General features: G+C 35.0%; 1 protein-coding gene across 1 annotated transcript in view; it reads right to left on the bottom strand.

Moving 5' to 3' along the window:
• DNAH14 (dynein axonemal heavy chain 14) overlaps positions 1-16,458 on the bottom strand; it is a 396,896-nt gene that overhangs the window by 181,517 nt on the left and 198,921 nt on the right. Inside the window, exons 36-37 of the mRNA XM_070501636.1 lie at positions 11,514-11,648; positions 956-1,171 (exon numbers count right to left, since the gene is read on the bottom strand). Coding sequence (XP_070357737.1) covers positions 956-1,171; positions 11,514-11,648 — 351 coding nt within the window. The remainder of the gene's footprint in view (positions 1-955; positions 1,172-11,513; positions 11,649-16,458) is intronic.

Raw genomic sequence — 16,458 nt, 5'->3', positions numbered from 1 at the left:
TAGGCACATAGTAGTTTAGAACTGCCATCTTTTTTGACATCAATACCACACTGTCTTACTCTAATTTTACAATAACTTACATTTGGTAGGCTTCACCACCCAAATTCTTCCCCCTTTTTTTAAATTCAGGAATGTCATGGACCTTGATTCTTCCATACGAATTTTAGAATCAGTTTGTTAAGGTCTTAAAAAACACCTCACTTTCTCTATTTAAAAACTTATTACAAAGCTCCAGTGATCAAGTGAGGTATCTGCATAAGCATAGACAACTGAACTGAGAGTCTAGAAATGAATTCTTACATTTATGATTAGTTGATTTTTGACAAGAGTGACAAGACAATTCAATGGGGGAAGGAACAGTCTTTTCAACAAATAGTGCTGAACAATTGGATATCCACATGAAAAAGAATAAAATGGGATTCCTTCCTTACACCATACACAAAAATTAACTCAAAATAGACCAAAGACCTAAATATAAAAGCAGAAACTATAAAACTCTTAAAATAAAACACAGGAGAAAGCCTTTGTGACCTTGAGTTATACAAAGCTCTCTTAAGAGAGAATACTAAAAGAACAAGTGACACAAGAAAAATTAGATTAGACTTCATCAAAGTTAAAAACTTTTGTGTTTCAAAGGATACCATCAAGAAAGTGAAAAGACAAACTAAAGAATGGGAGAAAATATTTGCAAATCATATATTTGATATGAGACTTTTGTCCAGAATATATTTAAAAACCCTTAAAACTCAATAATTATAAGATAAATAACTCAATTAAAAAAAGAGTAAAGGATCTGAATAGACATTTCTCCAAAGAAGATATATGAATGACCAATAACCACAAGAAAAGATGCTCAAAATCATTAGCCATTAGGAAAATGCAAATAATAATAGGTGTTTGTGAGGATGTGGAGAAAATGGAATGGTACAACCCTCTTTAACCATATTAAACTTACATTAGATAAACCTGAGATTCTTGACTTTAGTCCAACAACACTATCTTTCTTTGAGTACCTTGCAGTGTCAAAGCATACATAATTTCGAATTGTTGCTGATAATAATCCATCAGTCCATTCCATAGTATTAGGATCCAGTTGTCCATATAGTTCACTAGGAGTGATGCACTTTGGATTTAAAACACAAATATCTACTTTTCCTTTTCTTCCTGGAATCTAAGAAAAATCCAGTGTGGTTTTTAAAGACATTAACTATGGTACAATTATTTATTTATTTTTGCATTTTTATTACCAAATAATTTTTGGAGAGGTCTTTCATTTCAAAGAAAGATTCTCTATACAGGTAGCAATTTGCAAGAAACAGTAAAAATGGACTTATAAAAATCATTATTTTAAAAAGTTCTATTACAAATGATAGCCCTGGGGAAAAAATTCCACTGTGCTTCATCCAGGAACACAATGTATGAGCTGGGATGTGGCGTGTCTGGTGCCAGGGTTGGATATAGAGGTGAAGGGGAGTAGGATATAGTTTTAAGCTTCAGGTCAGAATTAGCACTCAGGCAGACCTATTTGCAACATTCTTGTCTGGGGGCTGCCTAAAGAACTGGTGTCTGTTCCACTCAACTTGGATCTCAGGCAAGAAAAGTGGCAGGCACTTCTGGTGAAAGCTGTGGGACCCACAGAAACCTAAGTCAAGAGATCATGGATGGAGACATACAACAGACAATATATGGCCTAGGGAGAAGCTAGGGTAGGAAACTTTGGGAAATTAAGACATTCAAATGCAGCTGTGTATTGTGAAAGTCACACACAGGCCCAGTCAAGATACATGCACAGAAAAGACCTGAGAAGACCTTAAACTTTCATCTCAGGCTGATCCTTAGGCTCAGAGAAGTCCCAGATAATCAGTGAAGAACTACTTCACACAGCACAGGTCTGTGTGCACTACTACAGCACAGAGCAGGTCTGTAAAGACTAAGAAGGGTGGCTGTTTTTAAAAATGCCCAATTTTCAACAAAAAAACAAGGCACACAAAGAGACATGAAAACAAAGTCCATTCAAAGGAACAAAATAAACTGACAGAAGCCATCTCTGAGGAAACATTGGACATAATAGATAAAATTCTTTAAACTAACTGTCTTAAATATGCTCAAAGAGGTGAAGGAAATCATGGCCAAAGAACTAAAGGAAATGAGGAAAATGATATGAGAACAAGAAGAGAATATAAATAAAGAGATAGAAATTATGAAAAGGAACCAAATAGAAATTATGAAGCTGAAAATACAATAGCTGAAATGAAAAATTCAACAGTAAATTTGAGAAGACCCAAAAAATAATCAGCAAATTTGAAGACAGTACTATTGAAATCACCCAGCGTGAGGAGCATCCATAAAACAACTCTTAATAAATTTTAAAATACTGAAATCATACAAAGTACCTTCTCAACCACAAGAAAATGAAACTAGAAATCAGTAACAGAAGAAAAATTGGAAAATTTGCAAATACATAAAAATTAAACAGTACACTCTTAAACAACCAATAGGTCACAGGAGAAAAAGCTTGAGAACTGAGATGAATGAAAATGAAAGCACAACATATCAAAGCTTATGGGATGCAGTGAAAGTAGTGCAAAAAGGAAAAATTATGGCTATAAACATCCACGTTAAAAAAGAAGAAAAATCTAAAATCAATAATCTAATTTTATGTCATCAGGAACTAGAAAAAGAAGAGCAAACCGAACCCATAGCCAGAAAAAGGAAAGAAATAATAATGATTAGAGAAGAGACAAACAAAATAGAGGGTAGAAAAACAAAAGACAGAACCATTAAGACCAAAGGTTGGCTGTTGGAAAAGATCAACAAAATTGACAAACTTTTAGCCAGATTGACTAAGAAAAAAATTAAAAAGATACAAATAAATAATATCAGAAACAAAAGTATGGACATTACTATTGCCTTACAGAAATTAAAAATATTATAAGAAAACACTCCGAACAATTGTATGCCAACAAATTATATAACCTAGATGAAACAGACAAATTCCTAGAAACACCAAAATTACCAAAACTGACTCAAGAAAAATGGAAAATCTCAAAAGATCTATAACAAGAGGTTGAATCAGTAATCGAAAACCTCCAACAAAGAAAAGTCCAAACCCAGATGGTAGATGAATTCTACCAAACATTTAAAGAAGAATTAACACCAATATTACTTAAATTCTTAACCAAAAATGGAAAAGGAAGGAATACTTCCTAATACATTCTATGAGGCCAGCATTATCCTGATACCAAACCCAAAGATACAACAAGAAAAGTAAACTACAGACCAATATCCCTTATGACTATAGATGCAAAATCCTCGAAAAAGTGCTAGGAAACTGAATCCAACAGCACATTTAAAGGACTATAAACCATGACCAAGTGAGATTTATCCCAGGAATGCAAGAGTGGTAAGCATAACAAAATCAATCAATGTAATACATCACATGAAAAGAACAAAGGAAATAAACCACATGACCATATCAAGAGAGGGAGAAAAGTATCTGATAAAATTTCACACTATTTCATGATAAAAACACTAGGCAAACTAGCAATAGAAGGAAACTTCCTTAACATGTTAAGTGGTATTTATGAAAAACCGACAGATAACATCATATTCAATGGTGAAAGACTGAAAGTTTTCCCCCTAAAATCAGGAACAAAGCAATGATTCTTGCTTTCATCATTGCTAGTAAACACTGTACTGAAAGTCCAAGCCTGGCTATTAGGTGAGAAAAGAAATAATAAGCATCCAAATTGTAAAGGAAGAAGTAAAATTATCTCTGTTTAAATATGACATGATTCCATATATAGAAAATCCCAAACAATCCAGAAAACAACTACTTGAACTAATAAGTGAATCAGCACATTTGCCGGGTACAAGATCAACACACAAAAATCAGTTGTGTTTTGATATAGCAGCAACGAACAATCCAAAAATGAAATTAAGAAAGCAATTCCATTTATAATGGCATCCAAAAAACAAAATGCTTTGGAATAAATTTAACCAAGTAAGAGAAAGACTTGTATACTAAAAACTATAAAAAAGAAAAAAAATTCTTGCTTGATGAAAGAAATTAAAGATCTAAAAATGGAAAGACACCCCATATTCATGGATTGCAAAACTTAGTATTCTTAAGATGGTAATATTCCCTAAAGTGATCTACATATTCAGTGTACCCCTATCAATATTCCAATGGCCTTTTTTGCAGAAATGGCAAAGCCAACGCTCAAATTCATATGGAATGCAAGGGGCCTCAAATAGCCAAAACAATACTCAAAAAGAAAAACAAAGTTGGAGGACTCACATTTCCTAATTTCAAAACTTACTATAAAACTATAATAATCAAATTACATATATCCTGGCATAAGGATACACATATAGAACAATGGAATACAACTGAGAGTCCAGAAATAAACATAAACATCTATGGCCAATTGATTTTCAACAAAAACGTCAAGACCATTCAGTGAGGAAAAGAATAATAGTCTCTTTAACAAATGTTGCCAGGACAACTGGATATCCACATGCAAGAGCATGAAGCTGGACCCCTACTTCACTCCATGGAAAAAAAAAAACTAGCTCAAAATGGACGAACAACTTAAATATAAGAACTAAAGCTATATAACTATAAGAAGAAAGCATAGGAGTAAATCTCCATGACCTTGAATTTGTCAATGGATTCTTAGATTTGACACCAAAAGCACAAGGAACAAACGAAAAAATACTAAATTGGACTTTATAAAAATTAATGACTTTGGCACATCAAAGTACATTATCAAGAAAGTGAAAAGGCAACTCAGAATAGGAAAAAATATTTTCAAATAATATATTTGACAAGGATTTTGTATCCAGAATATATAAAGAACTCTTCCAATGCAACAACAAAAAGATGAACAATCCAATTTAAAAAAGAACAAAATATATAAATAGACATTTCTCCAAAGAAGATATACAAATGGCCAATAAGCACATGAAAAGCTATTCAACATTCATCAGTCATTAAGAAAACGCAGATAAAAACCACTGTGAGATACCACTTCACTAGAATGGAAAAAAAAATAACAAGTACATGAAGAAATAAAAAGCCTCATACACTGCTCTTGGTAATTTAAAATGGTGCAGATTCCTTGGAGAACAGTTTGGTGCTAACTCAAAAAGTTAAACACAGAATTACCATATGACCCAGCAACTGTACACCTAGGTATATATCCAAAAGAAATAAAAACATAAGTCCACATAAAAACTTATAAACAAATATTTATAGTGGCATTATTCATAAGGGCTAAAAGAGGGAAACAATCCAAATATCCATCAAGGGATGAATGAAAAGATAAATAAATTGTGATGATGGATAAACAAATATTCCCTATAATGGAATATTATTCAGCTATAAAATGATACATACTACAACTTTGATGAACCTCATAAACATATGCTAAATGAAAGGAGCCAGACACAAGAGGTTACATGTTCTGATTCCCTTTATATGAAACATCCTGAATAGGCAAACCTATAGAGACAGAAAGCCAATCAGTGGTTTCCAGGGAATGAAGAGAGAAGGTAATGGGGAATGATTTCTTAATTGGTGGGGAGGTATTCTCCTGGGGTGATGAAAAAGTTGTGAAACTAGAAAAAGGTAGTGATTGCACAATATTATGAATGCACTAAATGCCACTGAATTGTACACCTTTAAATGGTTAATTATATGATATGTGAATTTCACCTTGCGGTACATAGTTAAATTATACCCTACCACAGACCAATCCCATTCCTGGGTAGACATTTTCAAAGGAGACAAATGTGAATAAGGGCACATAGAAAAACATTAGAGAGCATTCCTATGAAGAAGAAAGAAAAGAAGTGAAGATTAGGAAATAAACTAAGTTGAAATAACTAAAATAAAATAAAGGGAAGGTCTTGAAGAGACCAACTAGGACAAAGTCATGAACTAAGGAGGAAGATCAAAACAATTCCATTACCTAAGGTTCTGCCACCAGCCTAAACATATTTATTATAATTATATTTAAAAAACTAAAAATTTAAAAATATTAAATGAGTCATTAAATAAATTATAGTATAGTCATATACATAGAATACAATCATTGAAATGATATTGTGAGAAGTCTTTACTGATATGGGATTAATTCTCAGCATATACAATTAGGGGAAAATGTGAACATTAGAAAAATTGAGATTATTTATACACTGTACTATCTCAATTATTTCAAAATATATTTAGTGTAGAAAAAAATAATCAAAGTACATATGGCACAATGTTCAGACAGAGAAAAGGATAGAGAACTGCCACATGAATGATTTTGAAGTAGGATATTGCACACTAACTGACAAAAATCCAAATAACTGAGAGCCTGACTTTCTAAGCTTTTTGGAATACATTACCAACAATGAATCTAAATAAGATAGTTGAAATACACACTGTTTATTGGAGTCTACCTTTATATTGAATAAATATATATCATATAGATTGCTTTATATACGTAGGTCATTATATATGAACCTCATGGTAATCACAAACCAGAAACCTATAATAAATACACAAAAAATTGAGAGAAAGGAATCCAAACATAATATGAAAGAAAGCCATCAAACCAAAAGGGAAGAGAGCAAGAGAAGAAAAAAGGAACAGAGAAGAACTACTAAAACACCCAGAAAAAACAGTAACAAAATGGCAATAAGTACATTCTTATTAATAGCTACTTTAAATGTCAATGAACTAAATGCTACAATCAAAAGGCATAGGGTGGCCGACTGGATAAAAAAACTAGACCCATATATATGCTGCATACAAGAGACACACTTCAGATCTAAAGACACAAACTTTTCTGAAAGTGAAGGGATGGCAAAAGATACTCTACGCAAATGGCAATGAAAAGAAAGCTGAGGTAGCAATACTTAGACAAAATAGACTTTAAAACAAAAACAGTAACAGGAGACAAAGAAGGGCACTACATAATGATAAAGGGAACAACCCAACAAAGAGAATATAACACTTGTAAATATCTATGCTCCCAACATAGGAACACCTAAATATATAAAGCAACTGTTAACAGACCTAAAGGGAGAAATTGACAGCAACACAATAATATCAGGGGACTTTAACACTCCACTTACACTAATGGATAGATCGTGCCAATAGAAGATCAATAAGGAAACATTGGCCTTAAATGACACATTAGACCAGACGGACTTAGGAGACATATACAGAACATTCCATCCAAAAACCACAGAATACATATTCTTTTCAAATGCACATGGAACATTCTCCAGAACTGATCACATATTAGGCCAAAAAACAAGTCTCAATAAATTTAACAAGACTGAAATAATACCAAGTCTCTTTTCTGACCACAAAGGTATAAAACTAGAAATCAACTACAGGAAGAAAATCAGAAAAGCCACAAAAACGTGGAGATTAAACAAAATGCTACTGAAAAAGGATAAGGTCATTGAAGAAAGCAAAGGAGAAATAAAAAAAATACCTGGAGACAAATGAAAATGAAAACACAACATGCCAAAATTTATGGGATACAGCAAAAGCAGTTCTAAGAGGGGAGTTTATAGCATTACAGGCCTACCTCAACAAACAAGGAAAATCTCAAACAATCTAACAGTGCATCTAAAGGAACTGGAAAAAGAAGAACAAACAAAGCCCAAAATCAGTAGAAGGAAGGAAATCATTAAAAATCAGAGGAGAAAGAAATGAAATAGAGCCTAAAAAAAAACAAATAGAAAAAATTAATGAAACCAAGAGCTGGTTCTTTGAAAAGATAAGCAAAATTGACAAACGTTTAGCTAGATTCACCAAGAAAGAAAGACAGAAGGCTCAAATAAATAAAATCAGAAATGAAAGAGGAGAAATTATAACAGACACCTCAGAAATACAAAAGATTATAAGAGAATACTATGAAAAGCTATATGTCAACAAATTGGATAATCTAGATGAAATGGATAAATTCTTAGAATCACACAACCTTCCAAAACTGAATCAAGAAGAAATAGAGAATGTGAATAGGCCAATCACCAGTAAGAAGATCAAAACAGTAATCAAAAACCTCCCAAAAAATAAGAGTCCAGGACCAGACAGCTTCCCTGGGGAATTCTACCAAACATTCAAAGAAGACTTAATATCTACACTTCTCAAACTCTTCCAAAAATTGAAGAGTAGGGGAAGCTTCTTAACTCATTCTATGAAGCCAAAGTTACCTTAATACCAAAACCAGAGAAGGTTAACACACAAAAAAGGAAAATCACAGGCCAACATTACTGACGAACATCGAGGCAAAAATTCCTAAACAAAATACTAGCAAATCAAATACAACAATACATTAAAAAGATCATATACCATGACCAAGTGGGATTTATCCCAGGGATGCAGAGATGGTTCAACATCTGCAAATCAATCAACATGATACACCACATTAACAAAATGAAGAATAAAAATCACATGATCATCTCAATAGATGCAGAGAAAGCATTTGACAAGATACAGCATCTGTTTATGATAAAAACTCTGAAAAAATGGGTATAGAAGGAAAGTGCCTCAACATAATAAAGGTCATATATGACAAACTCACAGCTAATATCATTCTCAATGGAGAAAACCTGAAAGCTATCCCTCTAAGAACAGGAACCAGAAAAGGATGCCCACTTTCACCACTCTTATTTAACATAGTATTGGAAGTCCTAGCCAGAACAATCAGGCAAGAAAAAGAAATAAAAGGATTGAAATTGGAAAGGAAGAAGTGAAACCTGTCACTATTTGCAGATGACATGATTTTGTACACAGAAAACCCTAAAGAATCTACCAAAAAACTTTTAGAAATAATAAATGAATATAGTCAAGTTGCAGGATACAAAATCAACATACAAAAATCAATTGCGTTTCTATACACTAAAAAAAAAGTAGCAGAAAGAGAAATTAAGAATACAATCTCATTTACAATTGCAACAAAAAGAATAAAATACCTAGGAATAAACTTAATCATAGAGGTGAAAGACCTGTACAGTGAAAACTATAAAACACTGTTGCAAGAAATTGAAGAAGACACAAAGAAATGGAAAGATATTCTGTGCTCTTGGATTGGAAGACTTAACATTGTTAAAATGTCCACACTTCCTAAAGCAATCTACAGATTTAATGCAATCGCTATCAAAATTCCAATGACATTTTTCACAGAAATAGAACAAAGAACCCTAAAATTAATATGGAACAACAAAAGACCCCAAATAGCCAAAGGAATCCTGAGAAAAAAGAAGAAAGCTGGAGGTAACACACTTCCTGACTGCAAATATACTATAAAGCTATAGTAACCAAAACAGCATGGTACTGGCACAAAAACAGACACACAGATCAATAGAACAGAATCGAGAGCCCAGAAATAAACCTACATCTATGGACAGCTAATTTTTGACCAAGGAGTCAAGAACATACACCGGGAAAAGGAAAGTCTCTTCAATAAATGGTGTTGGGAAAACTGGACAGCCACATGCAAAACAATGAAAGTAGACCATTATCTTACACCATGCACAAAAATTAACTCAAAATAGATTAAAGACTTGACTGTAAGACCTGAAACCATGAAGCTTCTAGAAGAAAACATAGGCAGTGCACTCTTTGACATCAGTCTTAGTATCATATTTTCAAGCACCATGTCTAATTGGGCAAAGGAAACAATAGAAAAAATAAACAAATCGGACTACATCATGCTAAAAGCCTTCACAGCAAAGGAAACCATCAACAAAACAAAAAGGCAACCTAACAATTGGGAGAAAATATTTGCAAACCATATATCTGATAAGGGGTTAATCTCCAAAATATATAAAGAACACACACATCTCAACAACAAAAAAACTAACAACCCAATTAAAAAATGGGCAAAAGATATGAATAGACATTTCTCCAAAGAAGATATGCAGATGGCCAACAGGCACATGAAAGGATGTTCAACATCATTAACTATCAGGGAAATGCAAATCAAAACTACAATGAGATATCTCCTCATGCCCGTCAGAATGACTATAATTAACAAGACAGGAAACAACAAGTGTTGGAGAGGCTGTGGAGAGAAGGAAATTCTCACACAGTGCTAGTGGGAGCACAAACTGGTGCCACAGCTATAGAAAACAGTATGGACATTCCTTAAAAAATTAAGAATAGAACAACCATAGCATCCAGCTACTCCACTGCTGTGTATTTATCCAAAGAACATGAAAACACGAATGCATAAAGATACATGCACCCCCATGTTCACTGCAGGAGTATTCACAATAGCTAAGAGTTGGAAGCAACCTAGATGTCCATCAAGGGACGAATGGATAAAGAAGATGCGGTATATATAAACAACGGAATACTACTCGGCCATAAGAAAACGATGAAATCCAGCCATTTGTGACAACATGGATGGACTTTGAGGGTATTATGCTAAGTGAAATGAGTCAGAGAGAGAAAGTCAAATACCGTATGATCTCACTCATAAGTAGAACATACAAACAACAACAAACAATCACACAGAGACAGAGATTGGCTTGGTGGTTACCAGAGGGGAAGGGAGGAGGGAGGAGGATGGAAGGGGTGAGTAAGCACATGTGTGTGGTGATGGATGGTACTTAGTCTTTGGGTGGTGAACATGATGTAATCTACACAGAAATCGAAATATAATGATGTATACTTGAAATTTATATAATGTTATAAAACAATCTTACTGAAATAAAAAAATACATATTATAAAAAAAGGTATTCTAGGATTTCAAGGACAATTTAACATTATTCAATCTATCAACATAGTTTATCACATTAACCATTTAAAATATAAAAAATAAATCTACACATAATTCAAAATATACTACAATGTATGTCTGAAAATTATACAATGTTATAATCCAATGTTATTGAAATAAAAACTAAAATACAAAAATAAATAAAAAATAAATATATATATTTCTTATCTGAAAAAATATATAAAAAATAGATGCTGAAAAATCATTTCACAAATTCTAGGAGTCAAAAACCAAAGAATAATGAGAATAGAAGAAAAATTCTAGAGTATGATGAATATTTATCATGGACCATGAGAAAACATCATATTAAATGCAGAAATATTAACTACATCCCAGATAAAGTAAGGAAAAAGATATTATAGTTAACATTGCCTTGGAGGGTTAATCAGTGCAATAAAATAAGCATACAAATATTAGAAAAGAGAGAAAATTATAGTCATTTAAATATGATTAAAATACCTAAAAAAACCTTCCTGGTCCATTAAGTAAGGTGACTAAATACAAGATAAATATAAAGTTCAATAGTTTTATTTTACACTAAAATTACCAATTTGAGATTCAAACAAAAACAAATCCCACTCAATACGATTTCTAACTATAAAATTCCTAGCAATAACTTTAACAAGAACATGCTTTTGTAAAGAGAATATAAAATGTTACTGAGGTATAAAATAAGATCTGAACAAACAGAGAAACATTTTATTTAGTAGAACATTTACCTGTGAAATAGATTCCCTTTGTTCAATTGATACAACATCTTCAACAGGTAATAGTACTAATGTTCTTTCTAAAATTCTTCTAACTGTCGTCTTTCCTCCACCTGTTGGGCCCACTAACATCACACCAACACGAGCCTAAAACAAATTTGCAGATTTATCGTTTATTTCTGGTTTACTGATGGTTCAGTTAAGTTGAAACTTGAAGGTTCTTATTTACAAATACATCTATCTATATCCATTGACCATTCCTTCAAATTACTGTTCAATCTGTTGTAATCTCGTTTCTGTTTTTATTGACTAGGCTAATGTTAAAATCACCAGAAATCTCCTAATTTTAAATGTCAAAGAAGAAGTTTCAATTCTTGATATTTAACAGTTTATCTCACTTCCCAATTCTCCTTTATTCCTGCACCTTTCTCTACAATTGGCTTTTGTAACACAATTTATCTGGGCTTTCCTCTCTTCTCTTTCTTGTGTTCTGATTGTCCTTTCCATGTTAGTCTTCCCTAATTCATCCTTGTCTCTGTCTCTGTCTCTCTCCTACTTTATCCCTATCCAATGTCATCAATCTGAATATCTTTAACTACGACCTAAATCCTAATGACTCCCTAATGTATACATTTTTCCCAGTCTTTGGTTCTAAGTGCCAGAATGAATTTCAATAGTCTACTAAATATTTCCATCTGGATGTCTCATGTGATTTTCAAAGTCAACATAATCTAATCTATACCTTCTCCTTGAACTTGTTGCTTCTCTTATTTCTCTAATCTGGTTAATAAAACCACTATGTACCAATTGTCCAAATTAGAATACTTGCCTTTTTCATCCCTCCTCACTTACAAAACTTTTGCTTGATTACATCTTCTCTCCATCCTAACTATAATGGACTTAAAGTTTGCACTCCCCTAACATTCAAATGTTGAAGCCCTAACACCTAATGTGATGGTATTGCAGGTGGGGCCTTTGGTAAGTAATTAGGTTTAGATGAGGGTAAGCCCCCATGATGGGATTAGTGTCCCTATAAGAAGAGGAAGAGAGACTAGAACTTGCTTTCTCTCCATTATGTGAGGACACAGTGAGAAGGTCACTGTCTGCAAGCCAGGAAGAGTGCTCTCCCCAGGAACCAAATCTGCCAGCACTTTGATGTTGGATTTTCCAGCATCCAGAACTGTGAGAATTAATGTCTGTTGCTTAAGCCACTCAGTCTATGGTATTTTGTTATAGCGGCCCAAATGGACTAAGACAAGCGGGTAAAGTGTCAGATGATAAAGCTCTTAAAAAGTGTCAGAATGGGCCCTCAACATCTCTTCTGGACTATTGTAATAGCATTAAAGAAATTATTATTTTTAGTTTGTATCATGTAAGTACCTTAAAATTCAAATACAGATAAAGCTAAAATATCTTCTCACTTCCATTCCAATCTGTGTACCTTGGTGGAAGCCTTGCGATTCTCTGCTCTGATAGTCCCATTCTATAACCGGCAGGGTAGAGGGTCCAAAAAGCCTTGCTTGTCAAATGAAAAGTGTATATTTAAGAAGGCAGCTAACCTGGCCCCAGTGGCATCATAGCTTTACCTGAAAGAGTGGCAGCTATCCCTCTTGGAGCAACTTTATCTCCCACGTCACCTCCCAAAGCAAAGCTGCTGGCTCAATGGAGCTCTTAATTCACAACGATTCCCATAAATGCCTTGGTCTGGTCTACTGATGATTCAGCTAAGCTAAAATCTGAAGGCTCTTGCTGTTGAGCCTCGGAGCCAGCTATGCAGAACCAAGAGCAGACTTGTTGATTCTGCTCACTGGAAAGAACTTTGATTCTTGGGCTTTGGCAGTGGCCTAGCTATTTGGCCTGCCACTTCAAAAACTAGAGACTAGAAGATTAAAGATAATCCTCTTTGGGGCTGTGAACTATAGAAACAAGTGGTGGCTGCTGATCAAACTATCTGAGTCACTCACGGGCCCATGGTAAGGACCCATTCTTTGATGAGATTACCCAGAATCAAGCTGCTGATTGAGCCTGTCCTTCCCAGATTGCCATGATTGCTGTCTGCATACAAGATTGTACTGGATATGGCAACATGTTCACCATCATAGACCGCACAAAGAAAAGGATTGTGTGTTTCTGATGCAGGGGCTACTACTGCATTCCAGACTTATGACTCCTGCCAAAAGTTGAGAGAGTTGTCTCACAGTAGGGGAAGCCACATTGCCCAGGGCATGAATGACCCACATATACTCTTGGCAAGGTGCTATATCTTTGATCTCCTTTTTCGGAGCTATCAGTGTTGCTGCACTGAAATTGACACTTTCAAGTTATGGCGTTGCTCTTCCAGTACAACCAGCTAACTCCAGCCACACCATTATGTCTCTTGAAACTAACTTGTGTCATGTGTTTGGATTTCTGGACCATTTGCAGTCTGACAATCGTGTATCTTTTACTGATTTTTGCACTAAAAGTTGTTGAGCCCACTCAACAATGGGCTGATGGTCAAGGTGTTTTATGGACCTTCCACACTCCCTACCATCCATAGGCATCTGGTATTACTGAGCATTCAAACAGCCTTCTCAAAAGTTGACTCAAAAAGATTTCTCATTCCATCTCCCATATCTTTTCTTTGTCCACATACCTTACCAAGGAAGTTTGGTCATTGAATGTGGGTGTCCCCAGAAAGGGATCATTTCCTTTCATCTGCTTCCTGGGTAATTATCAGCATGAAAGAGATAAGGGATTACATAGGCCTATTTTGAAAATTTAGGATTTAGTCCTGACCATTCCAGGGCATGGTGTTTCTTTCTTTTCCCTAATCACAACCCCAGGCCACCTTGATTGGTACACATTGCAAAATGGGGCCTATGGGATTCAAATTTAATTCTGGTTCAGTTACCTGGATTCTCTGGGATTGACACAGTCTTAGATCATAAGGATAATGACTGCTTGATTGAGTACACTGCCTGCTGAGTCCTTCTACAGTGGCCCATGCAGGCCAAAGTAGGAGACATAACAGTTCTAAATTTTATAAAAATGCCCTTGTCCCTCTTGCATCTAGCTCTTCAGGATGAAAGGTATAGGTGCAAATAGGGGATGTTCGGAAAATAATTATGATTGAAATGACAGAAAGAGGATATACCAATTTTGTGGCAGTGCAAATACAGCAAAAACCTAGACACCTGGGGAGGAAACATCTTAGACCATGGAATATGGGGGAAGAGAGGGGTATGGAAGATCTTTCATCTTTCAGAACTCTCTCTTTAACCTTTAAAGGAAAATGCCCTGACATAGCTATCCCAAACAACTGCAGGAGCCTTTAATAGAACTGAATGCTGGGACTGCCATCCCCTACCAAATGGGACTGACCACGATTTAATTGTTACTCCCCTTAACCTTACTAAGAAGTCTATCAGAAACAGAAGGGGGTGACTTCAGCCACCGCACATCCTAGGCAAAACACCTGTCAACACTTCAAGAAGTCTTGGATATCTTCCCCGCACCTACTGCCATTGCTCAGTCACTCCATGGGGCAGACAAATATCATCTGGTTGATGGTATGGCAAATAGGTAAGATCAGACTGACTGTCCTCAAGTGGTCACTCCAAAATAAAGAACTAGACTTAACTATTAGAACTGAACTGAGAGCCCATATTAGAGGCACTGTCAACCTGTGTCTTCCTGCCCCCTCAAACTGATGTAGGTCCCATTTAGTGAACCCAACAACTATAAAAAACACTTTCTTTCCAAGGGTACCATGTGCACCCTTAGGATTGTACTTCTTATGTAGAAGCCACGCATTAAGTTGCCTCCCTCACTAAAACAATGCGCTTTGCACCTTAGAGGTGGTTATAAAAGTGTTAAAAATCCAGTGTTTAAGGAAACATCACTTTGACCCTGGAAGGCTTTCAAATCAGTCTCAACTCACTGGCCAGGGTTGTTATGGATGACAGAACTACACTAGACACTTCCTCCTTGTGGGCCAAGATAAAGTCTATGCAATTGAGAATTAACCTTGCTGTATTTGGATTAATGCTTTAGACCAAGAGGAACAGACAATACAGAAGCTTAAGAAGAAATATACCTGGCTTTCTAAGGTAGATTCTGTTGGCTTACGGAATTTGCTTAGCTGTTTGGGTCCGGGACCTTGGACGGGCATGGTTGAGATCAACATTTTAGGTCTGTCCCATCCTACTGTTTATAGTCCTTTTGATAGAAGCCTTTATTAAATGCTTTATGAGATAATCTGGATGGATTTGGTACCAGCTCCTGTTAGTCACTTTGTAATCAGAGTGATCAACAGAGTGGCATACTCATGGGAAAATTCACATAAGCCAAGACAGTGTATAAATGAGGCATGAATATTGTTGGGAGACAATTCTTTATAGGTCTCTGACATTTCTACATGCCTCTGAGCAGAGGCATTGAAAGCTTTATTTAGAACTATCTTTTCAGAAATGTTTGTACAGCACACAGTTTTAGAAGACAGAGACAGTATCTCCTATTAGGATGGAGGATAGATTTATTTGCTGTCCAGAATAAAAGAGAGATAATGTCTCCATAAGCAAAGCCTAGGAATACTTCCTGGTAATCTCTTTATAAGGCTGGAGGGTCCCTAAGCTTGGCGTTCTTCTCCTGTGAAACAATTTACCAAGTGTGCAGGTGTCACCTGACCCTGTATTGCCCTGTGAGAATTAAGTCTTGGGGAAACTGCTGTGAGTAGTAAACTTTCTGACCCAGGAGTCTAGTGTTTTCTGCCACTGTGAAAGTGTGGCAGGCTAACCTGTTAGCTTACAAGCAGAGTGAAATCTTGACAAATATATGCATAGAGGAAAAGATATAATATCATAAAATGAAAATTCTCACCATAATTAGTAATTCAATTCTATCTCAATCAAAATCCGAACAGTATTTTTTTAGTAGAAGTCAACAGGCTAATTATCCAAGAATTTTGAAAATAACA

The sequence above is a fragment of the Equus asinus genome, chromosome 30 (genome assembly GCF_041296235.1).
Source record: "Equus asinus isolate D_3611 breed Donkey chromosome 30, EquAss-T2T_v2, whole genome shotgun sequence".
Lineage (NCBI taxonomy): Eukaryota > Metazoa > Chordata > Mammalia > Perissodactyla > Equidae > Equus > Equus asinus.
This window is presented reverse-complemented; position numbering and strand designations above follow the sequence as displayed.